At 43.4% G+C, this 27,853-nt stretch overlaps 1 protein-coding gene across 2 annotated transcripts in view; it reads left to right on the plus strand.

Moving 5' to 3' along the window:
- Window positions 1–27,853, plus strand: part of PICK1 (protein interacting with PRKCA 1) — a 37,737-nt gene that overhangs the window by 328 nt on the left and 9,556 nt on the right. The window contains exons 2-8 of one of the 2 annotated variants that reach the window (XM_070523582.1): window positions 1,310–1,424; window positions 11,577–11,688; window positions 12,365–12,493; window positions 17,560–17,629; window positions 18,791–18,880; window positions 22,426–22,542; window positions 26,728–26,861. In XM_070523582.1, coding sequence (XP_070379683.1) covers window positions 1,333–1,424; window positions 11,577–11,688; window positions 12,365–12,493; window positions 17,560–17,629; window positions 18,791–18,880; window positions 22,426–22,542; window positions 26,728–26,861 — 744 coding nt within the window. In that variant the 5' untranslated portion in view covers window positions 1,310–1,332. The remainder of the gene's footprint in view (window positions 1–1,309; window positions 1,425–11,576; window positions 11,689–12,364; window positions 12,494–17,559; window positions 17,630–18,790; window positions 18,881–22,425; window positions 22,543–26,727; window positions 26,862–27,853) is intronic. The other variant, XM_070523583.1, reaches the window with a different exon arrangement.

The following is a 27,853-nucleotide window of genomic DNA, read 5'->3' on the forward strand; positions in this document are numbered from 1 at the left end:
GCGATGTTTTGTTGCTCTTGCTTTTTGCTTCGGCCGCCTCGCCCTCAAAGTTCAGATGTCGGCGGCGATACTACACCCGTGGCCACTGTCAGGCGCGCGTGTTGGAGCCGTTGCTGCCGCGTACACGCGATGTATGTGTGTCGAGTTCGCACCTCGCTTGCTGCGTGCTACGTACGCGGCTACCGTGGTTGATAGACTCGGGAACGCCCGCACTCAGGTAGTATATAATCTTGCTTCGCGAGCAGTAGTCACGTTCGAACATGAGTCTACTACAGCACAGTTGTTGGTTGTTGTTGCCCGTTGTGAAACTGAAGTAAAGGAACTGCGCGTCACATTGTAAGTGCGTACTTATGACATGCCGAGTCTCAGATAACTGAGCTTTCGGACTAGGCATGAAAACAGTGAGAAATCGAGGATCAAAAATGCGTTTGGGTAGGTGGCTAAAGACTTCTTTCCTGCACTACTCGCTTGTATTGCTGAGAAGGCGACTGCATAATACTGCTAGCTATGTTATCCCACTGCATCTGTAGAAGTGGACCCTTAACGATGAGCATACTGTGTTGACATAGCAGTGCGACTGTGCTGTTGGTTTACAAACTGCACCGAGCAAGAATAATTTGACAGGCGTACCTCATCAGGCAAGCCAAGGTTAATGACAGATGAGCGTTGATGGCTTATCACAAGGCAGCAAGCCACCGACTTGTCGTTACAAAGCTTGCAACATACTTTTGTCGTTGGGCGGTTCACATTCAATGGATGAGGCATTTGGTGTAAAATCATTACACATGGAATTCATTAACAGCTTTTCTGTGCCAGCATATACACCATTTGGCAAATATTATTGTGTGCTATAATCTTCCCAAGAAACTGTAAACAATATAATTTTTACCTTTAATGCATGTAGGTCTATACGTATTGTGGGTGTGCCTCAACTGCATGCCCATTTTCGGCTTAAGGAGCACGCTGTCATGTGAAACTCTGTCGAACATGGCCAGTAAGGGCCTTCTTTCACTTCTCACTTTGCTTTCCAAAGAAAGGTCGGGCTCTCAACTTGACTATGCTGCACAGATCTCTCGCCTCTCCAAGGTTGACCAACATACTCCTGCTTGTTCTTGTTCACTAGCGCATGGCCTGTATCCCATTCTTTTGCAGTTTATGCTTTGTTTTTGCCGACTGCCCCCCTCGAGGGTAACGTAAAGCGTGTGTTCTTTCTTGTTACATGCACGGACATGTCTTTGCATCCTTGCCCTCCACCCGTCCCCCCTCCCTCTTTTGTTTTGTTATTTTTCTCTTGTTTGCTGGCACGTAGTGGCGGCGCGGCAGGCGCATGCTATGTCTGATGTGGCGTGTGGCTACCAGCTAGTACCCCAAGAGGACCCCGACGACTCGACGGATACCTTCTTCTTCACAATGGAGGACCGCATGTATGTCTGTTCATGCCCCTGCTATCTTTACCTTGACTGTAATAGAAACATCTTTGTATGCTTGTTTGGCTATCTGCTGAGATGCATTTGCTTAGATTGCGGAAGATGCTTTGGGACACCTGTCCACCTTTTGTTCGTTGCTGCTTGCCTCTCTGCATTGCATGTAATACTTTGTTTGGTTGTCAGCAAAGAACATTTCAGTGCATACAACTCAACTGACATGATCGAGATACTGAAGATGATCACAAAAGGAAGCCTGTTTGTGTATTTTTCTGCATTGAAAAACAGAAGAGGCATGCTTTACTGTCTGTCTGTTGAAATTAACCCAGCCATGTCCACTGACATTGAATCAATGCTTACACTATACAGCAAGACGTATTGTGGCTGTAGGATGCATTGGGTTAGATATTTCATCTCGAGGGCCCTACGATGGTGTTGATGCCTGTCTTGCCGACACATGGAGAGCTACAACTCTTGGAACTGAACACTTACTTCGCTTATGCTTTGCTTAACTTAATTTGGCTTTTGTGCAGTCATGTTCCGGATGTGGGCAGTTTAACAGTTCTCTGCTGTCCTTTCTTTTTTTCCTGGGTCTTGAATTCTACCCACTGCATACCATGATATAGGTTAGTGGGCTAATAATCTCCCAAGAGATCTACAGAACGCTAGCCTCCAGCACGTGTTGCATTATCTCCATTGTTCTTAGCCATTTCCAAGTACTGATATTGCCATGAATTGCACTTTCTCTGTGGAATACTTTCTTGCCAAGTTTAGAAAGGTGGAGGAGCTGGTTACAATTACGCTTTAGTGCTTTTTTCATGGGTTCTGACATGTGGCCTTGATGTGGCGCTGTGCTTCTTGTGCTTCTCTCTGGTATGTGGCGCAGTTCAAGGGCAGGCAATGAGCATTTCGTGGTGCCACATTTGGGGCAATGGATTAAGGGATAAATGTGCAGTGCAGTCATGTACAGTCTTTTTTGAAAGTTTAAAGGACACTTCTGAATAGTAATGAGGTCTGTGAGCAGTTCCATCTTTGGGGCTTCTGTAGTGGTGCACCTGGTGTTTTAGGAGAATGTTAGGTGTGCTGTTCGTGAACATTAGGGCTTTGGAGCAGCAAAATTTTCCTTCCACGGAGGCTCCCAGCTAGGTGGCTGTGCAGCAGGTACTGTCACAGGCACAGTGGCTGTAAGATATTTTACAAAGACTGTACCTTTGCATTGAAGACCCCCGTGAACAATTACAGGCAAACGAGCAGCAACCTCACTGCATGACACTGCTTAGTTTGTTTGCACATAAGTGCTTGCGGGGCTAGCGAATTACTAGCATGGTCAAAGGTTGCACATTTAATTGATTCACTCCTGTTGGGTTTATCTTTGGCAGTGTGTAAAGTGTATGAATGATTCCCTTATTGTTTTGTAATTTTGTGTTTGAATACTTCAGAAGTACGTCACTGACCATGGTAAAAAAAAAATACATGTTGAGATTTGATGGAATCCACTATTCACAATCACCGGTATAATGCACAATGGATCCATACAGATCTTGAAATGTTATTTTGTTTACCTGCTTTGTTCATAATAGTTGTACCTAAGCAAACGGCACTCCACTGAACTCTTGACAACATAGCTGAGCGATATGGCAGCCATGACATCATGTGCACAAAAGTTGTTGAAAACTGAATTTGTAAGGATACTCACATAGTGTTTCAGAGTGTTCATTTTTTTTTAGATTATATGAAGGTCTGGTACCTCTATATCTTAGAAAATATATTGACATACCTCAGAGTGCCCTAAATAATTTAATATTATAGCTTTGTTACAGCCAGTTTCGGTTTAGCTTTTGCTGTGTTTGGATATCATGATGCAGGAGGTGGGCATGGAAAAGCAGGACATTTTGAATATTATCTTGGCTCCATCAAGCTTAGTTTTATTTGCGTATTCAGCCCTCTCTTTTCTGTTGCTGTGTTTGAAAGACTTTCACTTTGAACACTGACCAACCAGCCAAAATCACCATCTTGTTGTGCACAAAGTATTCAGGTCACAAACACACAGGGAAAAAGAAATCTAAGAAGGTATGTCACATGACATTTAAGCGTAGGGAAAGATCATTAAAGAATTTTCCTGGAAGAATAGTGCCCATCGTGTAGAATACGCAAGCGATATTTTTCAGCAATTTCGCACATTATTGAGAGCGCTGAGAGTGGATGAAAGCATTCATCATCGTCATCATTAGCCTGTTCATGCTCAGTGCAGGACAAAAACTTCTCCCAGCGATCTCCAGTTACCGCAGTCTTGTGGCAGGTTGCATAATCTAGTGGTGTAAGGAAACATGCACTACTTACTCTATTCGGGAAGCATAAAATTTCATAGTGATGCTGCTACAAAGAAAACTGGTGCAGCCGCTACGTCAGTATGGCTGTTCAACAAGCCTGGGAATCACGGGCAGCACATGTATTTGTCTAATCTTCATCCTTCTTGTTTCTTGTTCTGTACCTAATATCGTTATATCAAGTTTGCTCTATGGTAATGATCATCATTTGCTCTCTAAATCCTGCCATTGTATTGGCTTCAGAGTATTACAAGCAAAGAAAATAATTCTTTCGCCTATTTAAAGCAGTAACCCATGGTGTATGTCCCTACCCAAAAGTCACCCAAATCTTTAAAATATTCATAACTAATTAGTACTTAAGCATTTGAAATTATATAACAGAATGATGTAGCTGTCAACAGAAAACACTCCACTGTTCTAAAGATGTGCGATTGTCTCACAACATAGCTGAACCACAAATAGCAATAAAATAAGTTGGAGCTTGCTTTCCTAATGAACCCATGCTAAGTTGTGGTAAAATTTATGCACAGCCCACCATTCCCATTGTGGCCGAATAACTGCAGAAGCAAATTTTCCTCTTGTGATTTTAGTAGGAAAGTGTATGGCAGGAAGCTTGGCACAGGTTGCTCGTAATGTGGCCATCATTAAAAGCTAAACCACGAACCAAACGCCGCCCCCAATGGTCTGACATCCATGTCGAGGCCCTTTTCCTAATCTTTAAAACAATTTTCGCAGTGCAAGTAGACGGGATATGAAGACGCACAAATGATGTACAGGGACGCATCAATGCGTCCGGGTACTCCATGCGCCCGGGATTGAAAGAACGTTGCACATCCGTTTCCCTAGCCATTAGCGGTGCTTGCTAACACTGCCTAGGCTATATCCGGTATGCATGCAGAAATGCCCAAGAAAATTGATGGGAGGATGGCCACTGCAGTTGATGAATGGTAGGGCACTGCGTGCATTATATGGAGGAGACGGGATCGGCAGGGGCATCTGCAGCAGCAGGCGTTTGGTGTGTTACTGCACCATCGGCCCAAGCACAAGGGGGTTGGATGCTCCCGCATTTAACTGTGCGTGGCTTAGCTGTGTCCGGGGAAAAAGGAGGTTTAGGCTGCTGCTATGGCGACAATTTCCCTTGTGGTGCCCCAAATGCACCTATTGAGGTGGGGAAGCCATCAGGTTGGGGACAAACACCCCCCATTCAAGCATTGAGGTCCCGTAATGGCCGAGCAGCAGGCTGGGAGCATGCCTGTATCTATTTTATTGGTTGGCCCCAGCACTTGCCTCCCACAGCTGTGGCAGATGCTCTTCAGCAAGGCTGTTTTCCCTTTGGAAAGGGGTGTTTGTCCCCAACCCGAGGGTGTCCCCATTTCAGAAGGTGCATTTGGGGCACCACATGGGAAATTGTCACCATAGCAGTAGCCTAAACCTCCTTTTTGTTGTGCTCACGAGGGTTGCAACAGGAATTTAGGGCGCCACTCCTTTCCCAAGCGTGTCACGCCTGAAGGAAGCTGAATGCCAGGCACTTGTGCCCATTTGAATGGTGCAACTGACCACCGTCAGTTGCACTTCACTCCTCGAAAAGGCAGCGCGTGTGTTGAGTGAGCTTCTGAACAACACTTTGCAATGCGGTGAGCATAGTTTAGAATCATGGATCCGGGACCGCAAATAGGTGTGACGTATTCCCTCACATTTACTGCTTAATGTGCACTGAGTTGTTTTATCCACTTTCATTTCCCTTTTTCTTATTATTTCCACATTAAAAATATGTAGAACTCCTAATTTCTTTTATGGTTTCCACACCTTTGCTGTCTGTTCACAGAAATCTGGCGATGGAAATTTGAAGCAGTGTTGCAACATGTATACATATTTGAATTGTTTTTCTACCCTTTCTTGCCCGGAAGGCCTCCTGTTGTTATTTGACGGACATACAATTCTGGATGTGCAGTCTGCCACTCTCTCCTGGGTTTTTATTTTGAGCACGTTCCTCTGTAACAGTAGCCCCGGACAGGGGGCCAGAATGAAATGTTTCGTCTCTCTCTCTGTAAAACTTCCACTTATGTGTTGTTAGTGGTGTTCTTCGTTAGTGCAGAGCATCAGGTAGTTGACATGATAATTGTGACTTGGCTGCCTTCTTGTTTACCTTGGTCGTCTGGATTGGATACTCTTTTTTTTGTTCATCTAAATACCCTGGTTGGCAGTTCATACGTATGGTATCAATGTGCAGAAATGATCGTGTGCAAACATTCATTTTCTTGCTAGAGAACCACAGGGAGTCTTGGTAAACTTGGAGCCCTCCATTATTCGGTCTCTCATAGCCCAGGTGCTGCTTCGGGTTGTAAAACTGCAAAGCTATTGTCAGTTAACTGAGGTGCTCCTCGTACATGGTAGCTTCGGCAGCTGTTGACGTGATTTCACGGCTGGTTGGAAGAGTTGTCTGGCGTGCATGTGGGCATAACAGACCGAGTCATTCCGAACTATACTGATGGGAGCTCCTCGGCTGGGTGTCTGACTTCGGCTGCCTGTCTGACTTGTGTGACTGTCGGCTGCCTAAGGGGTTCGGAGATGGAGCAGTTAATGGATGTAGTGACTACTTGGAAGCTATGGTGATATTTTGCCCTTACTCTGTAATCTGTGTGTATATTTGTCTGTGCAAGGGCAATTGCGAAAGCAGTAAACCTAGGAACATACTTTGACTGGTAGTCGCCAAATCTAATTTTACTGTAGGCACCACTTGCGCAGGAGGGTGGGCATATCGGTTAACCCTTTAATTGCCAAGCCCGAGCTGTTCAGGCCACAGCTTCTTCTGCTTTGCTTGCCATAGTCGCACTTGTCTATCGGGTTCCTTCTGTGCATTTGAGCTTTGGTGCTTTAAAATATTCTTCTATGCTTTGATCGCTTCTGCTGTCATCTGTTTAGATAGTTACACTTGAGTGATACATGGATGCTGAATGAAAGCCTCTTCTTCTTGAACAGGTATTTCATTTATATTTCGGGTGAATATAACAGGTAAATGTAGAATTTGGTATACTTCTTGAGTGTGAATGTAATGCAGAAGAATTTGCTTGCACAAAAAAAATGGGGGGGAATTTTGTACACTTTTGCAATATAGCTTGGGAGTTAAAGGGTTAATTTGGGCTGGCTTGCCTGTGAGATATGATTAGCAAGCATGTAGAGGAACAGAATCAACACAGAAAGAAGGGCACTGAACAGGTGCTGCAAAGCCTAAATTCCAAAGTACTTGCCAGTCATCTGTGGGGTACAAAAGATTGTGAGCAGTGGTAAAAAAAAAAAAATCTGAATATCCTTGGTGCTTAGAAGAGTAGCACAGAATGAACGTGTGTATGTGTTGTCATGCGCGTACAAAACAACACAGTAGTGCTGTTTTGCCTCAGGCCACATCCCTAGGTGGCAAGGACATTTTGCTTTTTACTCAGTGCCTGTGATCCATAAACATTCATCCTCACTAATGCCTTATATCTAGGGTTCGTTATCATCATCGTCATCATCAACCTATGTTAAGTCCACTGCAAGGCGAAGGCTTCTCCCTTCAACCTCCAATTACCCCTGTGCTGTGCCTGCGAATTTCTTAATTTCATCACCCCACCTAGTCTTTTGCCGCCCTCGACTGCGTTTCCCTTCATTTCAGTTTTTATTTTCCCAAAATTCAGCATTCTTTTCTCCACTCTTATTTCCATTAGAACTATTTGTTTTTCTCCGCGTATGTTTTTCCCTGAACTTTCACCGCCTTTTTCCAGTTCTTATTTTGGTGAATACCTTATTCAGTAGTTTTTGTGACACTGAAACAAGCTATATAGCTGCAGTTGCACCAAATTGACAGAATAAGAATAGAGAAGCTGTCCAGCAGGAGCAAGAGACTATGGCAATGGGATTATGCAAGAATCATGAGGCTTTATTTGTAACAATATGCAGGCACAGAGCTTCAGCGCATAATACAGAAAGAGATATGACTAGGTAGGTGCGACACGGCATTACAATAAGTGAATTTTCCCAATTCATCCACTGCAATGGCTGCAGCGCAAGGACTGCAAGGACACAAGCCAGAGCTTCAATGCCCACTCTGTATACACCCCCCTGCCTCACTTTTCATTTTGTCACAGTGACAGGTAAAATTGATGCAGACAAGAAAAAGGAGTTAACGTTGCTTATGTGGCAGATTGGCACGTGACCTTGACATTGCCTGGCTCATTGCGTCATGGCATACGTGGGCTGGTAGCCATGTGCCAAATTGCTGTGTTAGTTCTGCTGAACATGCTTTCACTGACTCTTTTCGACGAAAACTTAATTCTGGAAAAAGAAGTACCGCTTATTTGGTTTCGTTTTTTTCTGGCGTAAACCGAAAACACCGAATCCCAGTTACAGCAAGCCTGTACCATCTCATTATATTTGTTATTTAGGTGGTCATGAATTGTAAAAATGCATGCAAATAATTATTCTTAAGTATAGACTGCTGCGGTAACTCGATGGCTATGTTGTTATGTTGCAGAGCACAAGGTTTGGTTCTTGGCTGTAGTGGTCACATTCAAACGGGGACACAATGCAAGGACGCTTGTATAGTTAAGGGCTAGTTATAGAAATCCAGGTGGTTAAAGATAGCTCAGAGGCCCCGCCCCCTCCACTACAGCATCCCTCATAGCCGTCTTCTGTTTTGGCTTGTTACCAATCCCGTAGTTTGATTTGATTTCGATATAAGCGAATGTGCGCTTTCATTTCCTCTTGAAAGGAGGCCTCAGTAAAGGGAGGCCTCGTTTACTTCTCCATTTGCTGCAAACCATATCAAGCCTTTATGCCCTTTTGAGGTGCAGAGTGAAGGAAAGTGCTTAAACAGTCCCTCACCAAGCCTCATGAGAAATTTCAGTTATTAATGCACTGCTAGTTGTAAAAGGCCATCTGAGCAGCATTTTACCACAATAATTTTTCCAAGTAGGTTTGTTATTAGATGTGAAAGGGAAAGTGAAATGTTGCATCGCCATGCTGTTAAGAGGCAAGCTTCAGTGCCAACATTGAAGCTCTCCCTTTGCCTCGACTACAGTCTGTAGGTGACATTCCTTACCTGCCTTCTCTGATACCAGAGCGGAGAAGTTGTGCCATGTTAACATCATGAGCCCTGCCTCATCTTTCTTTTTTGTTTTTCATTTCACATTTTGCGAAGTCAAGTGGGGTTCCCCTAAGAGGAAGGATGCATGGGGTTTTGCTCTAAACTGCAGTTGTTCTTGTGGCATGCAGCTGTTTGATGCTTTGCAGACACGATTGTCAGCGTGTGATCTGTGCACCATGCTTGGCTATTTTCGATGCTCAAACCGGGTGAGGGACCATTTTGGACACAGTACAAGCTAGGACTTCTTTTTTTTTGTGTGTGTGCTTCCTGTGCAAAGCTTCCTGTGCAAACTGACAACTCATTGCTGCTTTCTGTGTGAAGCTTCTAAGTGGATATGGTCCTTCGGGAATGCATGTTGAAACGAGGGTGGAGTCCTTACTGGGTTTTGCATGGGCAGCCTAATCACCCGACAATGTTTTGGAAGCTGTGTTAGGGTTGTTGCATACTTCATTTGTGTTTTTGTGTGTCCATGTTGCGGGGTGACAGAGGTTTTGTCTTTTGAATGCACTGTTTTTACTATCTCGAAACAGTCCCAAAACCGCTCACATCTTAAATGTTTCTGAAACATTATAGAGTTGACTCATCACCGTGATCGTGTTTTCTGGTTTTTAGATGAAATGGCTCTTTGAAAAATGGGTGCCACTACAGAACATTCCAGGATTGCAAGCTCATTGCCTTTAAATATTGCATTGCTTGTTTTGTTTTTTCTGTATGGCAAACATCGCTAGGTGTTTGGGATCAAGCATGCCGGTACAGCCCCTGCATGTGTGGCTGTCTTGCAGTTAACCCTTGCGTCTCTCCCTCGTTATCATGAACAGGCTGTTCAAACCTACTGAAGGGCCACGGCTTCTTCAAATGATTTCCTTCCAGTTACCCTTGTTGTGTTTCGGCCAACTACATCTAATATTCACTTGTTGCTGGCTGCATTTTCTACCACAACAGTGGCTGTGGCTCTTTCGCGGCTGAGCACAAGGTCATGGGCTCGACTCTAGGCTGTGGTGGCTGCATTCCGTTAAGGTGCAATGCAAGAATTCTTGTAATATCAGATTTAGGTGCACTGTAAAGAAACCCGGGTGGTCCAAATTAATCCGGAGGCCTCACCACAGTGTTCCTCATAGCCTGTGTGTTGCTTCAGGACATTAAACCCCACAGTTAAACAACATTTTGTAGGGTGCGAGGTGCATTTTCCTTTCCTTGGCAGCCATTTTTCTACTTTAATGGGCCAGCTGTCATTTGGTCTCTTCCATTCCTTCTACTTAGCCTCGACTAGAATATCAGCCACCCCTGTTTTCATTCAGCTGGCCCTTCACACGTGGAGTCCTTCATTTTCATCTTTTGTATTTTTGAAACTCAAGGAGATGGTGGGAAGGAAGTATTGGGTGTTATTATTAAAAAAGGAAACTGGGGGTCAAGTCTGCATTTTGTGTTCCGTAAGCCCGAAGTTTGGTATTCTCCTGGTAACTCTTGAAAATGAATAACATAGCCAATGGCTTCTTTTTAGGCACAAACCTATCTAAACAAGCTAAATCACTCACAGGCATATATAATAGAGAGCTGTTCAGAAGTTATGTGGCAAATTAATTTGTGTAAATCTTCATTGGCTGACATTATTTATACTTTTGAAAGAACAAAGTAAACAAAATTAACAAGTAGAGACATGTTTGGTGCTCTCTTCTATACTTTGCTCTTTGCACTTTATTTAACGAGTAGAAAAGTATAATAATGCACGCGAGCATGCTTCACAAGACTTGAATTTCTTTTCGTCATCCTGCACGCCCTTGTTGACATACATTGTCATGTGCATTTTAAGCATTTCTCTGTATATCCTATACCGGTCGGGTGTTTCATCTTTGTATGTTGTCCTTTCTTTACTGTTTTATGCCATATAGTTTTGCAACGAAATCAATGGGACAGCAACTAGTCCAATCTTCCACCCTTGTTTGAACATAACCTGTTTGAGTAAATGTGCTTTCAGTGTTACAATTGCTATTTGCATTGCAGAGCAATGTCAGCATTTCGTTCACTTCCTAGTGCAGTACTGCGATTTACGTGCGTGTGACATGCAGGAAATGCGATATCATGGGCCATTGGTCGTACTCACGTAACGGCGAGTAAAAAAAAACACGACAAGCTCTTGTTCACTGATGGCCAGCAGATGCCGAATTTATTATATATGCCAGTTTGCGCTCGAGTGCTCAGAGAAAAGAAAGCAGAGTTCATATTCATATATGAATAATATAACTAAACTACTCTAATATATCTTGGCCACTTGCTCACACAAGGTGGGCAGCATTCATTAGTTTTATGTCATGTGCATTTAATATCCTTTACAAAAGAGGCAATCTTCGGGTAGAGATAAGCTCTAACTCAGTTTTGATAAATCTTGTTTGGTGCGCAAAAATGGGTATTGCCGGGCTTTACTCGACAACAAAAGACCTTATTCATATTGTGGTCTATCTTCCACTACTGCCCTGAATTCAACATGCTCCCTATCGACCCATACTCTACCCCGCTAATTGCTGAGAGCTGCGTTCCAATATGCAGTCTTGATACCCGATGAAAAAGTAAACCCCCAACAAGCTTTACGAGCATGTCTAAGCAGATGGCTGCATTGATGGCTATCAGCAATTGGGAAGTTCTGACCAGTGCGTTTGGAGATCAGTCAGGTGCATATATTCATGTACTACGTCCTGCACAACCCAGGGGCATGACAGTGACTTCTGGCAGCGTGGTCATCCAGAAGGACGACAGCAACCTCATTGGCATCAGCATCGGGGGAGGTGCCCCCCTCTGCCCTTGCCTCTACGTTGTGCAGGTGAGCAGTTGAAGGCAGAGCGGAGATCACATGTGGAGCATCACCCAAGTTATTGTAAAGCAACGAGCCATTAGCCCCTCTTTTTGGTCCGGTGAACCTCTTCGGTAATGGGATATGATTGCAGTATAAAACCAGCAGTCGCCGTGTGCACCTAAGCACCCAGCCCATGCATAGATCTGGTGATGTTTTATTTCTGTTGTTCATGTTAGTACTTTAAGGGTGCTAGTATTAGGTTGTAATTAAACTTCCCTACTGTAATGCCTTATGGGCTATGTAGGCATGCAAAACAAATTAATAAATAAGTAAATAAAAAGTTTTCTCCTCATAATCTAGCAGAGTGTTAATATTAATTTTACTGGAAGTGCAAAGGAAGAGATTAAAGCAAAAGCTAAAAACATACTTAGAAGGATATTGCAGAAGCACCAGCTTCTGCTTTGCAATGCAAAGATGACTGATAGCATCCCAGATATAAAGTACTCAAGAAAATTGCAAATACTGTATCAGCAGTTATCCTTCTTCCTGTTCCACTCTCTTAACTTGGCCACAGTGACCTTTCATCATAAGAGCCTAGGAATTGATAAATCAGATATAGTCAATCACTCAAAACACTTTGTGCTTGGTAGCTTAACACTCAGAATATCACCTGGTCTGAACTGATTTTTCGCATTGTGCGCAGGTGTTTGACAACACACCGGCTGCCCGGGACGGCACGCTGCAGTCTGGCGATGAGATTGTGGGCGTCAACGGGACTGCCGTCAAGGGCAAGACCAAGGTCGAGGTTGCCAAGATGATCCAGGGTGTCAAGGCAAGTGGCAGGCAAAAATGCCTTGGTGCAGGGGATGTAGTGCTCATTCATATGAAACTTCACTCTCACACAGGGCAGTGCTTTGCCCAGCTCTTAAGAAAGAAATAACAATTCCTTGCTTAATGCCGTTAATTTTAACATCATCAAATTTTACGATTCTGTGATGCGCAACTCTCCTGGCAGCCCTTAGGTTGATCTGTAAGTTTTTGAAAAACTCGCATGTTTAAAAGCCAAGAACCACTTTGCATTACATGAAGGCTGTTGCTGCAGGCATGCTTATGCTGCACTGGAAACGACTGAAAACAAAGCTGTGATGAATGATGTTGGCACATTTTTCTATTCCACACCTTATCGATCAGCATCTTGTGGTTCCTTTTGCATGTGGCCTATATAGTATTAGTGTGCAGGCAGAGACTTGCTGTGAAGAATTACCTTAGCGTGCTGTGTCGAACAGCATTTTGGAAAGAAGCTAAAGAATGGAGGTTGCCTGTTAATTGAGCATTGAAACTCAAGTTGGTGACACATTGTAGTATAGAAAACTTAGTTAGCTGGCTAGTTGTGTCGGTGCCAACATGTTCTTGTTGATGGGACAAACCTGTTAGGAACACCCCTTGGTACTTGATACCATCATGATTGGACAGGCGTAGGGACGACAGAAGAGGGGAATGCTTGTGAATCCATACTACCCAGATTTAATTGTAAGACCCATTAATGCGGCATGGGAACATTGTTGTGGTAAGTGGTTTATTTTATCATGGAACAAGCACAGAAGTTCAACAGTGTAGCAGCTGCTCATTACTACATCGAAGTATTGTTAAAACAAGTCATGCTGTAATAAGTAGCTTCGATTGTACGAAGGCTTTTTTTTTTCAAGGTCTGATCGATCACAAAATAAAAAGCACAGTGAAAACCAAAACTGTTTTATTTGGAACATTTAGATACACTTCCCAGCTACTTTTCTACATAGTCGCCGCTCCGATTGAGGCACTTGTCACAGCATGGTGCCAACTTTCCCATACCCTCATCATAGAAGGCAGCCGGCTGTGCTTTCAGCAAATTCTGTGTGCTGGTCTCCAGCTTGTTGTCTGAGTCGAACTCCTGTCTTCCTAGCCAGTGTTTCATGTGAGCAAAGAGATGGTAATCAGAGGTAGCCAGGTCTGGGCTATATGGTGGCTGATCGAACACTTCCCATTAAAAACGATGCAGGGGCTTCTCGGTCGCAGTACCACTGTGTGGCCATGCATTATCATGAAGAAGGACAATGCCTGATGACAGCATTTCACTTAGCTTGTTCTGAATTGCTTCTCTTTGACGTTCAAGAGTCATGCTGTATGAGGCTGCAGTGATGGTCGTGCCATGTCCTCATGAATTTCACCAGAACACCATTGCTGTCCCAGAACATAGCAGCTTTCTGCTGGAGATGGGGGTTTGCTTAAACTTCTTTGCTTTCAGGAAATCAGAATGCATCCACTGTTTGGATTGCTCTTTTATGTCTTCACTTTCGAAATGGACCCACATCTCTTCCTCTCCTCTGTGATGATCTTTTTTTTTTTTCAAAAAAATTTTGTTTCCTCGTGGTAGCGCTGGAGAAATGTTAAGGCTGCACCCATTAGCTGTGTTTTGTGATGGTTGGTCAGCACCTTGGGGACCCACCTCGAACAGAGTTTGCAGTACTGAAGTGTCTCGCGATGGCATTGAGGGCTGACCATGAAATTTCATGAAATGAATCACTCAACACAGCAATTGTAAACCAACAATTTTCTCTAATTGCCAGATCCACTCGCTAAACACGATCGTCGGTCGACCCTTGCTTCCTTCCCTGCCCGCCTGCGTCAAGAATGTCTGTATGTCGTGCTTCAAAGTTCTTGCACCATTGCCGCACTTTGCTGTCACTCATGAACATTGTAACATACAAATTACTCATTCGTTGGATGAATTTTGGCTGCATAGCACCCCTCAGCATGCAGAAATCGAATGGTGGCACACTTCACACGTAGCGGGAGACTCTATTGTTCGAGGCATGTTTATGTGCTTACTGCGCGCTCAGAATTGATAACCGCGACCTCAGGCGATCGACCGTCATACTAGAGAAACAGCGCAAGACAGGGCCATTGAATTTTCACTGTGGTTTTCATTTCACGACCGATCGGACCTTGAAAAAAACAATAACATATATATATATATATATATATAATTCAATGAGAAGTTCTGTAGGTCTGGTGCATAGGTAGATTTAGAAACGAAGGTGCACACTTACGAAAATTGCATCTTTAATGTTGGTAACGTTTCGGCCGTGGCACAGCCGAAACGTTACAAACATTAAAGATGCAATTTTCGTAAGTGCGCACCTTCGTTTCTAAATATATATATATATATATATATATATTGAATCGCATTAAAGATTTTGCATATTCATGTAGCCTCATTTTTAATGCTCAGAGGGCTGTTGACATGACACCACTAGTATTGGCATGACTTGGTAGCATTCGTGTTCCTCGTGGCGTTGTTTCTCTTGCCAAAGGTTATACACTTATGCATGCAAACAAACTCGTGCACGCTGCACTCTGTGGCATTATGACTTTGAGACCTGCCAGCACAACAAACTGCATTTGCTGCATTTATTGCTAGGTTTCACAGTATCGGATGTCATAATTGCACTTTGATGCAGCAGCAATAGGGCTGCACTGTTTAAGAATTGTAGGGCACCCTTAATTAGTTTGCGCATGCGTGAAGTTTGTTTTAACATGTGGTATGCACAGAGCTGTGGTATGACAATTCCACCTGGTAATCTTGTTTTCGCAGGTAATGAAATTGTCAAACGAAAGGAAGCTGAGGTAAAATGGATAGGGCATTGCAATATAGGGAATCGTAGAGGATACTGCTCTCAGTACTGTACAATAATAAGCCAGTGCTGCTTTGAAAGTGGCATCATAAGGAGTATATCTTATGACGAATGCATGCATTTGGGGGTGAGCATTCTTTTGTAAGATTTGGAGCTGCAATGCTATGTTAAGCATGTTTTATACATGTATTATGAATCTCTTTCTATTTTTGAAAAGTACTGTGTATTGATAAATTTAAAGCAAAATTTGCATTCTTCTCTCTCTTCTTTTGTTGTTACCAGTCTGAGAAAGTGCTGTGCATTATATTCAAAACCATGCTCTAAGTATAGTGCCAGACTTCTTTTCTTCTTTTTGCAAGCTTTGTGCTTTAAAGAAAGAATGCAGCAACTTCTGCCACCAGGCAACTAAGTAAGAAAGAAAGCCAGCATCCGAACTGCAGGAGGTGCAAGTTCAGGAACAATGAGAGCACAGATAACTCTAATCTAGAGAGTTGGGTACGGTGGGGCAGTACAGTAGGGACCGGTTTATCTATGAGCTAAGTCTAAGAGCACAGTAGTCTATTACAAGGAGGCGTGTGTCCATACAACCTTACAGCGTTTGCACAGTTTCCTTGCTACAGCCTGTTAGAATGCCAGTGCATGGGGAGATGGCCGTTCGCAAGCATGCCTTGCAATAGTGGATAACCAATTCTGAAGGGCATTATTATAAACTCGTGCATACTGTATTGCCACATATTCCTTTGAAGTTTCCACAACAAACTTTCTGACCTTTGTAAAATTTTCTGAGTTGTTGATAGCCTTCGTTACGTTATAGTATTCATTGTTTCGTTGTGCTCATGGAATTGCGGTACTTTGTATTTTTGTATTTAGACAATGTACAGTAGAACCTTGTTGATGCGATCCCGTTTTGTACGATTTTCCGGCACTAGCATTCGCTATCGAGAACTGAAAAAAGTTACCCAGCACAGTTGTACTTCTTTTTGTCAGTTAATACACTCCCAAAAAACGCAATCTTTCTGCTACAGTTTTTAGTATATTGCCAAATTGTGATCCTATGGGACGTTTTCCTGCCTCTGGAACCCACGTAAGCAAGAAAGTTCGAGGCAGATGTGATCGAGAGCAGTAGGTACGCGCAACAGCAGCTTCCCTGCAGTACTTGCCTGTCCATGTGATGAAAAAATTCCACCACACACTCAATTTCCTCTTCCGGTACCAGCAAATCTCCTCGCAGGTCGTCGCATGGCACCGCATATCCATTATCGCTGCCAATGCATTGCAACAAGCGCCTTCACCTGTCTGTTTCACAGCATGTTTGTCATACTACCGTTGAAAGTGTACTGCACACTTTTAGTAGGCCATAAACCAAACCTGCTGCAGTTCGTTGCAGTAGGCAGCGCAAAATGAGCATCGCATTTCGCACTGGCTGCATCGTATTCCCGCCATGCCCACCAGCTGGATTTCATTGTTTCTCATCGCCATTTTAAACGAGAGTGTGCTCGTTGAGCCCCACGAGCTCGATGTGTTTTGGTGTCTCACGCTGCAATGATTCTCACCGAGTGGGCATGTCAAAACTTCCTGCCAAAATGCTCCATCCGAAGAAGTCGCCGACCCAGGCCAAATTCGAGGAGCGTAAACATAAGCTTTCGGAGGCCACAAGAACGACGGTAGACTTTTGCAGCTGCGCGGGCCCCACCAGATCAGCACGTGTCGGTGTCTCGTGTTGTAAGACTTCATGGAACACTTTGTATTACATAGATGTCAACTACAGTTGAGTGTTTTGAATTTTTTAATGACTTCGGATGATACGTTCTGCCGGTTAGTACGTTTTCTTGCATCTGTTTTTTTTTTGGAAACATATGAACAAGGTTCTACTGTAATGAATCTTTTAGCAGTGCACAGCATGGCATGACCCTAGGAAAGGAGGCAGCTGGGGAATGCCCATGGTTATCTCACTCATGTTTCGCTTCTGGTCAGGAATTGCACATTGTCACTTCCGTCGCGAGTAAGTTGATGTACCGTAATGATGCAGTGTCGACAGGTACTGCACCGTGCATGCATTATTTGGTGATCAAACTGGTCTTGTGCGCTCCCCACCCATCCTTGCCCTGCACTCTTGCCTGCCCTCCCTTTTTTTTCCCTTTCCTTTTTTTCTTTCCCTGGCGGTATTGGGGTCACCTCCTTGGGGGGTTCTCTCTCTCTCTCTCCCCCTGCACATTCACTCCAGCAGAAAGAAGTGACCATCAACTACAACAAGCTCCACGCGGACCCCAAGCAGGGCAAGACACTCGACATTGGTGAGTTGGCGAGGGGGCCACAACTGGGCAAGTTGCTACGAGCCTGTGGTGAAATTGGGGGCATGCGAACGGTTTGTCCTAGGCCACTTGGACTTGGGTCGCGTCTCGGCCCACGGCATTTTCACGTTGCTTTAACATTGATGAGTTTGGAAGCACCTGGCTTGGTCGCAACATAGCAACATGTTTGACTGTTCAACAGGGTTTCTAAACAGTGGCCACGCAATGTGTTTTGTGCGCTCATCATAATTACAGATGAGCACACATTACAGAAGAGCACACATTACAGAAGAGCGCACATTACAAATGTAGTAAGGGTGGCCAAATTGTAGTGAAATTTTATCATTGGTAGGAATGTGATCAGAAAAATCTGACAAGTGGGTTAGTTGGTCCCTGTTTGTTTTCTGTTTGTAGTACTACAAGTGCAAATATGCATGTAGAGCACATGCAGAAATTCGGTTACGCAAGTGTCTGTGTTGTGCTTAGTGCAGAAAAAGATGAACGCTCCCAGTTTTTGTCCGCTTGAATATTGCCAACTCCCAAGTGGATAAAGTCAACACAGAGGGGTTTGGGGGTGGAGGGGGGTCCACTGTCCACTAGTTCTGAAAGCGTTTATTGGTGGCAGGCTTTCAGATACTCATTTTGAGTTATTAGTCTTGCATTTTGACAAAGCACGTGCCTTGCAGGTTTGTCATAGTTGCGCTGTGTTGTGCATGTCACACTATGGGGACTGCCGCTTCTTTTACTCACATTACAACTAAAAGTAGTGCTACGATTGTCTGATTCTTAACAGATACCTTTCATAATTTGCAAGTTTGCCTCTATGTGTGGCACACTTGTCTCACTGAGTAGTGGCACTATGTAGTCATAGTTGAAATCAAGACAGATTGTTGGCTGCACCTGCCGCCATTTGTCTCTTGTACGTTGTCTCATCATGGGAGCCACGTCAACATTTTCCATGTCATGACACAGGCAAACTGTGCTTGTGCGTGTTGTTTGTAAAAAATTACTCCGCCACCTTTAGTTGGGCGAACTGTCTTGGAGGAAAGTTAGCTTCACAATTATTAGAAGACTCTATGGCATTGCGTTCAGTAGCCTATCAACACTGCAGGAATTGTTTCAGTGAGCTTGCTTTAAGACAGAGTCATGTCCTCGCCATTTCAGTTCTGAAGAAAGCCAAGCACCGCATCGTGGAAAACATGAGCTCTACCACTGCAGATGCTCTTGGCCTGAGTCGGGCCATCCTCTGCAATGGTGAGTGGACAGTGTAGCATGATAGAGGTTGGGATTGTGTGCACTCTTACGGAAAATTTGCATTATGATATAATAAAATTAATATCCTTATCCAGACAAAGGTGTACAGTACTGACAATGCACATAGTTCCTCCATTTATATTTTAAACTATGCTCTTAGGAAAAAAATTACTTTATGTTTGACACTAAACAGTTGTCACATTTCATCTGCAGACCTGGCTGTATTAAAATGATGCTGATTTAACATCACTTTACTGATACTACATTCTAAAAAAAAAAAGGCTTACACCTTTTGGGGTGTATCTTGTTCCTAAACAATAATAGAGTCTTGCCTGTGTTCCCTTGGAAACTCTGTGCCCACTGCTTTCCTGTCAAGAAGGGGATGTCACTCTGATAATGGACATGCCATTCATGACCTGGAAGTACCAGACCTGCAGCATTAAGGAAAGCCATGTGCAGTAGATGATAACGACTGTTCGGGGACAAGATAAGCCTCGAAGGGTGCAAACTTATATTAGTTTACAGTGGCTGTGCAGTACGCTATATTTAATATGGTACTGAGCATGTCAGGAAACTTGGTCATTGTCATTATATATAACTTCATAGAGGCCAATCTTGCACATTCTTTGTATGAAATGTTACTGATACTGACCATACTTATAATCGGTTACCCTTGGGTCTGGAATGTATACTTGGAGCCTTTCATTTTCTGCTGAAGGGCTGCTTTACCTGATTTTAACACACAAATACAGTTATCTGGTGTTTCTTTGCGTGGAAGAGATTGTCTTGGCAGATTTATAGAATTGCTAGTTTTTTATAGCTTTCATCCGCATTAGTCAACTCTGATGACAGTACAGCTGAACTCACTTATAACAATATTCAGAAGTACTACAGTAGATCAAACCCACTTATTGCATTACAGTGAAACCTTGTTAATAAACCGTAGTTGGCTGGAGCTAGGAAAAAGTACATGCTAAACGGTAGTACTGCTTAACCGAAATAGCATGAGATCACCCACTTACCTGTCAAAAATGGAACTCGGAGAGAGTGAGATGAAAGGGGAAAAACATTTAGTATTTATTAACTTGATTTGACAAAAGTGTTATTTTTGTTTAATGCGCGGTTTGTCTAGCAGCGATTACAGCGGCCTCAAACTTAAGCTGCGAGCCAACTTTTCAGCCAGCCCCCTCTACTTGGCAGACACTCGCTTGGCAGATTCCTCGTTGGGATTGCATGTTCTCTGTGAACAGGCGCTGTAGCGCTGCACAAGTCGCTGGGCGCTTTTTTCATTGCGGGCTGCTGTTCTCGTCGTGACGATTGCATTCGTGAGGCTGACAGAATGCGCAGCTTCTGCCACTGTCGGGCCTGAATCACTCGTGCTGTCGCCTTCAGTGTTGTCCTCATCACTGTTGTTAGGCGGCACTGCGGCAACAACAGAGGCAATGATGGCGAAAAGTCAAACTTCGTAGCCAGCATCTCTTCGCGGTCACAGCAGTGTTACCGAGCAACTTCTTCACATTCCAAATGCCACACACTATAGTCAACAATAGATTCCTGTTGCGTGCCACTCCGCTTTCTTCATGTCACGTTTCACAGCACTAACAATGTCTAATTTTTCTTCTATGCTGAGCTTTTTTATCCGAACTTCGGCATGACGTGAGTCCTTGTTTCCACGATGTCACAACGCTCTCTGGCACGGCACCGAAATGATGTTGATGCTGATGTGGCTTCACGCCCAATTGCACAGGGCGCTTGGAGGCTGTTTTTCTGATCCATGGTTTCAATCTCGGGCTTGTTCTGCCAGGCGACCCGATGACGCACCGCCGTGTTTGCGCAACGGAAACTGGAAACACTATGCGTTAACCGATTCGTATGCAATAATCCGGTACGGTTTATGCGGACATAAAACACATTATGTTCAATGGCCGCTGAGTCAGGGATTTGACTTTACTACTTTTAAAACAAAACTACTGTTTAAGCGGGTATGGTTTAACGAGGTTTTACTGTACAATGAAATTTCAATATAACGAAATAAATTGCCGATTATACCTAGTTCAATATATAGAGGTTTATTTGTACTTGGGGCCTGTATGGCTAGTAAACAAAGCAGAAAAACCATAAAAATGTTGGTAGAGGCAAAAGTTATTTCAAGCATCCTTCCGCATTTTAAATTTGTGCAGCAAAAATGTTATCAATGCACGTGAGCAGGGATGTGGTAGGCAGGAAACACTGCTGTGCAAAAGACAGAGCATTGATGGCTTTCGCCATCAATATTCTGCCTTTCTGCGAAAACTGGGCTTCTTTCTTTTGTTCAGCAGAAATGTCTACCTTCTTACACTTTTGCTTTTAATATGTGGGTGATGCCTGCGGGCAGTGAGCGGGGTCAGCCATGGCGTACGGCATGATGCAACACATACAAATTTGGATGTCATGAGCCATGTCGATGCATTGTTCTTGGCACGATCTGCGCCGCATGAGCTGGCACTCATATGTGTGCTAGTATGATAGTGGCCCAGCCTACTTGTGATTTGTTTACAAGTGCATAATAACAGATGCTATGTACCAGGAATATTCTGGGAATTTGTGAGGGTGATTTTACTGCTGAAACTGTAACACATCAAGTTAAAGAAATTTTCAATTTGATGAAGTTTTTTGCTGGAAGCACAGCTTCATTATATTGAGGTTTGATAACACCTTATATATCGTTATATCAACATTTGACTGTTATGTCGTTAAAAACCACTATTGTTATGACTTGGTTCAACTGTACTTTATTGAAAGATGAGGGGTTTGCATTAGCTCATGTACTGTGCCTTCTTTTAAGCAAGTTTAACCTTGTATACAATGTATTGACCAACATTGACAAACACATTCGAGCTTACATTGACGTGACGCCTGTCTCTGTACTCTTTAGACATGGTGTAGACTATCGCATCGTCGCTCCCTGTCAGTAAGTCCAAGATGGTAAAAACTGTGCTTGATTCCAAATATTTCGTAAATAAAGGATACAGGTACAATAGCAGCATTGAGAGCATGCGACAAGGCGCTGGCTAATGTCTGAAGTTTATGGACATTCACAAATAATATACAGGTGGGGTATCACCATTGTCACACAAAAACATGCAAAAACAAAAAAAAATACTGCATAGCATCACCCATCCAGCAAAGCCGCCCCCTTTGGCGACAGCATGGTCAAAGCCCGGTTTACGCACTCATCAACCGCTTTGATAATTTCATAAGCCTCAGTTATCCCCGGGCACGTGTTTCCCGTGCACTGTTGAGCCACGATAAGTACAGGCATAAACTACTCTTCTGGCTAAGGCACCGGCTCATTCACGCTGATTTCGAAGAGGAGTGGTGTTGCATGTTGCATTTCGTTGTGGCATTTTGAAATGCAGTATATCTGTCAGCTTAAATTTGTTATGTATAAAAAATGTTATTGCACTTTAGTTTAATTACAACTGAAAGCACCACCAGTGAACTTTAGGAGTTAAAATGAATGAGAGTTGATAATCTGATATCTTCTCCCTGTGGCACTCCTGCAGACAGCCTGGTTAAGAAGCTGGAGGAGCTGTCGAGGAACGAGCAGATATACAAGGGCCTCATGGAGCACACCCACCACATGCTCAAGGCCTTCTTCGACATGTGCCACATATATCGCAGTGAGTGCTGCTTAGCCAGGTTGGAGGTGGCGGGATGGACGTTCCATCGCTATTTTAAAGGGCCCCTCACCAGGTTTGGGCATTGCAAACAGATCATGGTGCATAGGTCACATGCTGATTTTTCTGCCTGCAAAGTTAGCAAACAGTTGCACGGCGCAGTAACGGGTAAACTTTGAAACAGAAGCTTGTGCACCCCTTCCTCGCGAGAGAGCCGCACTCCCAGCCAGAGAATAATATAAGGGAGTGACTTTGGAAAACTTTCTAATAACTTCTGGTGTGTGCCTCTTTCATAAATGACAGCCCACCTACTACAGTATCCAACACAATTCATATTCTTGCATAGATTTAGTGATTGGCACGGCAGCCCTCCTGCCTTACATAGAATGGAATGTTGTCAAGAATCCGTTTGGGAGTTACCACTTCACTCTGATGCTGAACCTAATACAGCAACGTGACAGTCCACCCCATGCCCCCTATTGGAAAATAACATCAGATGACTGAAATCGTTTTAAAGAGTCAACCTACTTACTACGAGATTTTATCGATTTTAGCATTGATGGGGCAGTAGCGCATTTCACTGCTTTTATTCTTGATGCAGCTGAAAGATTTATTCCACAAACAGGTGGTCTCTCATGTAAATGACTGGTCCTCTGGTGGAATAAGGACTGCAGACTGGCATGAAAAAAACAAATCAAATTGTGGGGCTTACTGCATTGCTCTCTGATGTCAGAAAATCTTGTTGAATTTAAACTTGGTAAATCACAGGGAAGGTAGACTTGACAGTGGGCAAGCTGGGAGAGGCTTCTCTTAGGCATAACATCTTAAACACAGGGGTCCAAAGTACGGAATGGCCTAAGAAGGCTAAAAGGGCAGGAAACCCACCCATTGCCCCTGGTCAATAAAAAAGGAAGCTGCTTGGAAGACCAGGCCAACACTCTTGGTGAACACTTCAAGTGTCTGTCTAGCTCAATCCAATATTATTTTGTGAGCACCAATAAATAGCCAAGGGGACGGAATTTGACCTTAAATGCACACAAGGTAAACCTTATAACTTTTAGTATCGCCAAGCTCAGAGCTCCCTTGAACACATGTAAGAGCTTCTGCATTGGGAGCCGATAGAGTCATGTGCGATATAATAAAAAAACTCCACACACAAGCACTGAGGACACTTCTAGTACTTTTTAATAATGTTTTGATGGCTAGGTACGTTCCAGCTACATGGAAGGAAGCTGTTGTTTCAGTTCTGAAGCAGTGTAAAGATTCGTCCTCCCGCCAAGCTACCACCCAGTACCGCTTACGAGTTGCCTCTGTAAGCTTTTCAAAAAATGGTTATTCAACATATACATTTTCTGAAATTTAACGAACTGCTTGATCCGTATCAGTGTGGTTTTATAGAAGGCCGGCCGATGACTGACCATTTCATACGCATTGAGGGAAACGTTCGTAATGCCTTCCTTCACGAACAATTCTTTCTGTCGGTATTTCTAAATATGGAAATGGCATGTGATACTACCTGGCGCTACGGAATATTGTGAGACCTCTCCAAAATGGAAATCTGGAAACATTATTAGCTTAATTGAAACACCTTTCCAACCAGACATTTTGTGTTTTAATTGAAAACACTTTATCCAGGCAATTTGTACAGAAAGCTGCAGTTCAGCAGGGTGGCATACTTAGCTGCATTCTCTTTATTGTTAAAATGAATTCTTTGTGTTCTTATATTACACAGCGTCTAGTTTATTCTGAATATGTCGATGACTTCTAGACAGGATAAGAAGACAAGAACCTCCCAACTTTGGTAGATGTGGCAGGACGCTGACCTTGCTCCACGTCTTGCTGGAGTGTTGGGAAGCAGTACTTGAACTGAAGAAAACATTTCCTCTAGCATACCAACAGCGTATCCCTCTTTATCCCGCACTGTTTCTTGGTGCAGAACTATTCTTCAAGACCAAAGCAGTGATTAATTATTTTTTTTTCAATGATATTGTGTTGCACGTTAACAGCCCAAGCAATTTGTAGCACGTCCTCTCTCTAGAGGATGCTACTGCGATAGTACTAGTGTTGTAAGGCCTCTGGGCCCTTGTGTTTACCCCCCGATGAGGCAGTTGTGCTAGTGGCCGTGACACTTTTTTCTATTATCCACTTGTAGAATATATAATATGGTCATAGCCCACATCACTCGTCATTATTTTAATGCCTATATATTTTACACCCTTTCCAGCAAATGTTTTTAGGCCTCTATACAGCCGCATTGTATTTCACATTTGTCATTTCATTTACCACTTCATGGACTGCTTCATGCCATTTCTTGGCACTCTTTGGCCATCCTAAGCCCTTGCACCAATAAACCTCACATATTATTATGAGCTTTTATTGTACATTGCGGTTCAGTGTACTTTAAGATGCCAACTTCTACCATTATTTGTGTGTTGTATGGAATGTTTTGACCTCTCGCTTCTCACGTTGTAATTTCGTTTTGGCCCTAGCATAGCACTTAAAATGCTCAATTTATTCTCATTCAATTTGTAAGGTGACCCCTTTGCATTACCGTATTTACTTGATTCTAACGTGCCCTCGATTGTTACGTGCAACTGTTTGCTGTGACCTAAAGAAAGAAAAGTCCTTTACAGTACCGCACACCTCATTCTTTCTTACAGAAATACAACTTTCTCTCATTTTGAGAAAAAGATTTACTCCCAATGCAATAAATTTGCAATAAATGAAAAAGTCGCAGTTTTGCCCAAAAGGTGAAGCATCGATTACGATAGCAAATTAGTAGACAGCTATGCAAAAAGTAAGAATAGTAGTTTTATCAGCCCTATAAACTTTTAAACGTTTGCTTACTAACTAAATTGACATGCATGGTGTCACGCGCTCACAAGCAAAAATGAACTCATTGACCACAGAAACTCTTTATCAAAATGCTAGAGTGAGTAAGTGCGGTAGCAGGAGCGAGGGAATTGACCTTTCTGCGGCCTCTCGCTTCAATGCGAACTAAGCGACGAAAACACAGCGTGATGCACTTAGATGCGTAGACTCTCGTCTCTGTCTCAGATTGCTTTCAAGATAGGGGCTGCGCGGCCGCACCGTACATAGCAGTCACTGGTGTAGAACGCCTCTCCTGTTTGCGCCAGTCCTGCACGCAAGTTTCGGGAACTCCGAACGCCCGTGATGCGGCTCGATTTTAGACCTGCTCCGCACACGTGATCGCTTTCCTTTTAATTGTGGCATCGTGATGAACTCAGCATGTGTTTGCAGTCGGCGCTCCCATGCTGATAGAGCAAACGCAGAAAACGGAAGATGGACGGTGCACTAACCTAAGCCAAAGGAAGCATTGCCTAAGTACACATACTGCAGTACATGGAGGAAGCTATGCTAGGCTCGAAGCACGTACGAGGCGGCCGTTTTGAAATGCTGATGGCGATATGGTAACACAAATTTAGGGTCGTACTCGATTCTAACACGCATGCAATTTTTTTACCTGTTTTATTGCAAAAGAAAGAGTGCGTTAGATACGAGAACATATGGTAAATCGTGACATGAAAGTCGTACAACACGAGAGTCGCAATTACTTAAAGCTATCACATGAGAAATGTCAGTATCACAAATTTTTAGTAAGCAGGTATGGCATAGAGGAGCTCATCATTGTGTATAACCTTTGTATCCACTTCTGCATTGACCATTGCATTGATCAGTGTTGATCAGCATTGACAAGTGCAAACAGACACTGTCGTATAACAAGTGCGGATGTCAGCTATTTTTATTGTTGCAGTGTATCTTTTTGAGCAATAAACAAACACACAAATCACACAACAGCAACAACAACATTAAAAACATTAAGTTGCAGTGCTGCAAGGTTGTTTTCTATGCTGTTTGCCAATATAGTGTATATATTGGCTTATTGGCTGTGAAAGTGAGTCTTGTGATTAGTTTTACTGAATAATGTCGGCCAGGATTTTACAATGGACAACGTCTTTAGGATTCATTTAATGATTTAAAAGTTCTCCGTGACAGCTTGACAACTATTTATCGCGTTTGGAATAAGCTCTGATGGTTGAAGGCAATGGACAGCGTAAAACCTAAGATACCTTCACTGAACAATATAATACACCTTGCAGCGTATACACCTTGCAGTCATGCAGTGTCGCATTGAACCTAAGTTGTTGTTGCACTGGCCACTCGCAGTATTCGGTGACGTTTTTGCCGAGATCGGAGTCCGTGAGCCCCAGCCGAGGGCGAGCGAAGCCTTTACCCGCTTTGGCGAGGCACACCGCAGCATTGAGAAGTATGGCATCAAACTGCTCAAGACCGTGCGACCCGTGAGTGCCATGTACACCGTCATTTTGGTACCCGGAATCGTTGCAGTTGCATCTTCGGAAAGTGGGTTCATAATTGCCTCTTTGGAAGGTGCATTAACATCACCGCTTCTTGCTTCAGTAGCAATCCTTTGAAGCCGACAGACAATACAGTCAAACACATTTATAAAGAAGTCCTTGGGACCTCCAAAATCATTTGTTGTGCACGTCATTTCATTGTACAGCTCGCGCATCGTACCGCTGGGCGAGCTGGGCGGATGTCTGGGCGGATGTCTGAATGGGCGGATGTCTGATTTTCCCTTTATTAATTACTTCTCTCCACCTTGCGGGTTTCTGCAGAACTATTACGTAATATAAATAATAAGTGTCACGCTGCATGTCATACGTGTCATACTAACAAATGAAGCAACACTGCAGTTATAGCTCGATGTAGCAAAGTCATTAAAATTGGTAGTTTGCTTCTTTATCTCTAAATTTAATAATATATTGCAATTGAACCTTTTATTGAAGTAACTTCACTGACCAAAGGATTTGTCTTACACAAAAAGCACTGCAAAATTTTCCAAATTATTGAGCAATGGGAAAAAGCAAATTTTAATGAGAAAGAAAAGGTATTTTGTTCTATTTGAGAGTGGATGACGAAGGATAAAGTTGCATGTCGGGTTGACAGTGTCTTCGTATCAGCAGTACGAAGCGAAGTCAGCCATGCTTTCACATCAACTCCTCTTTTGCATCTGATAGTGTCACCAGCAGGGGGGCAGGGTATGCTACCATGAAAAGCACTGGCAGCGGCAAGCAAATTATCATCTGCCTGTCATTTCAGCGTGTCTGCGAAACTAGATATTACACAACCTCCAATACTAAACGTGCGCATAGACAGCGTACCAGATGCCACACCCACTCCTTGCACACTCCTAGTTGCTATATGTAAACTCAAAATAAAGTCTCTGGCATTACTGATTCTTCCCACTCATTGTTTCAGTTGTTAAGCAAAC

The sequence above is a fragment of the Dermacentor albipictus genome, chromosome 8 (genome assembly GCF_038994185.2).
Source record: "Dermacentor albipictus isolate Rhodes 1998 colony chromosome 8, USDA_Dalb.pri_finalv2, whole genome shotgun sequence".
Taxonomy (NCBI): Eukaryota; Metazoa; Arthropoda; class Arachnida; order Ixodida; family Ixodidae; genus Dermacentor; species Dermacentor albipictus.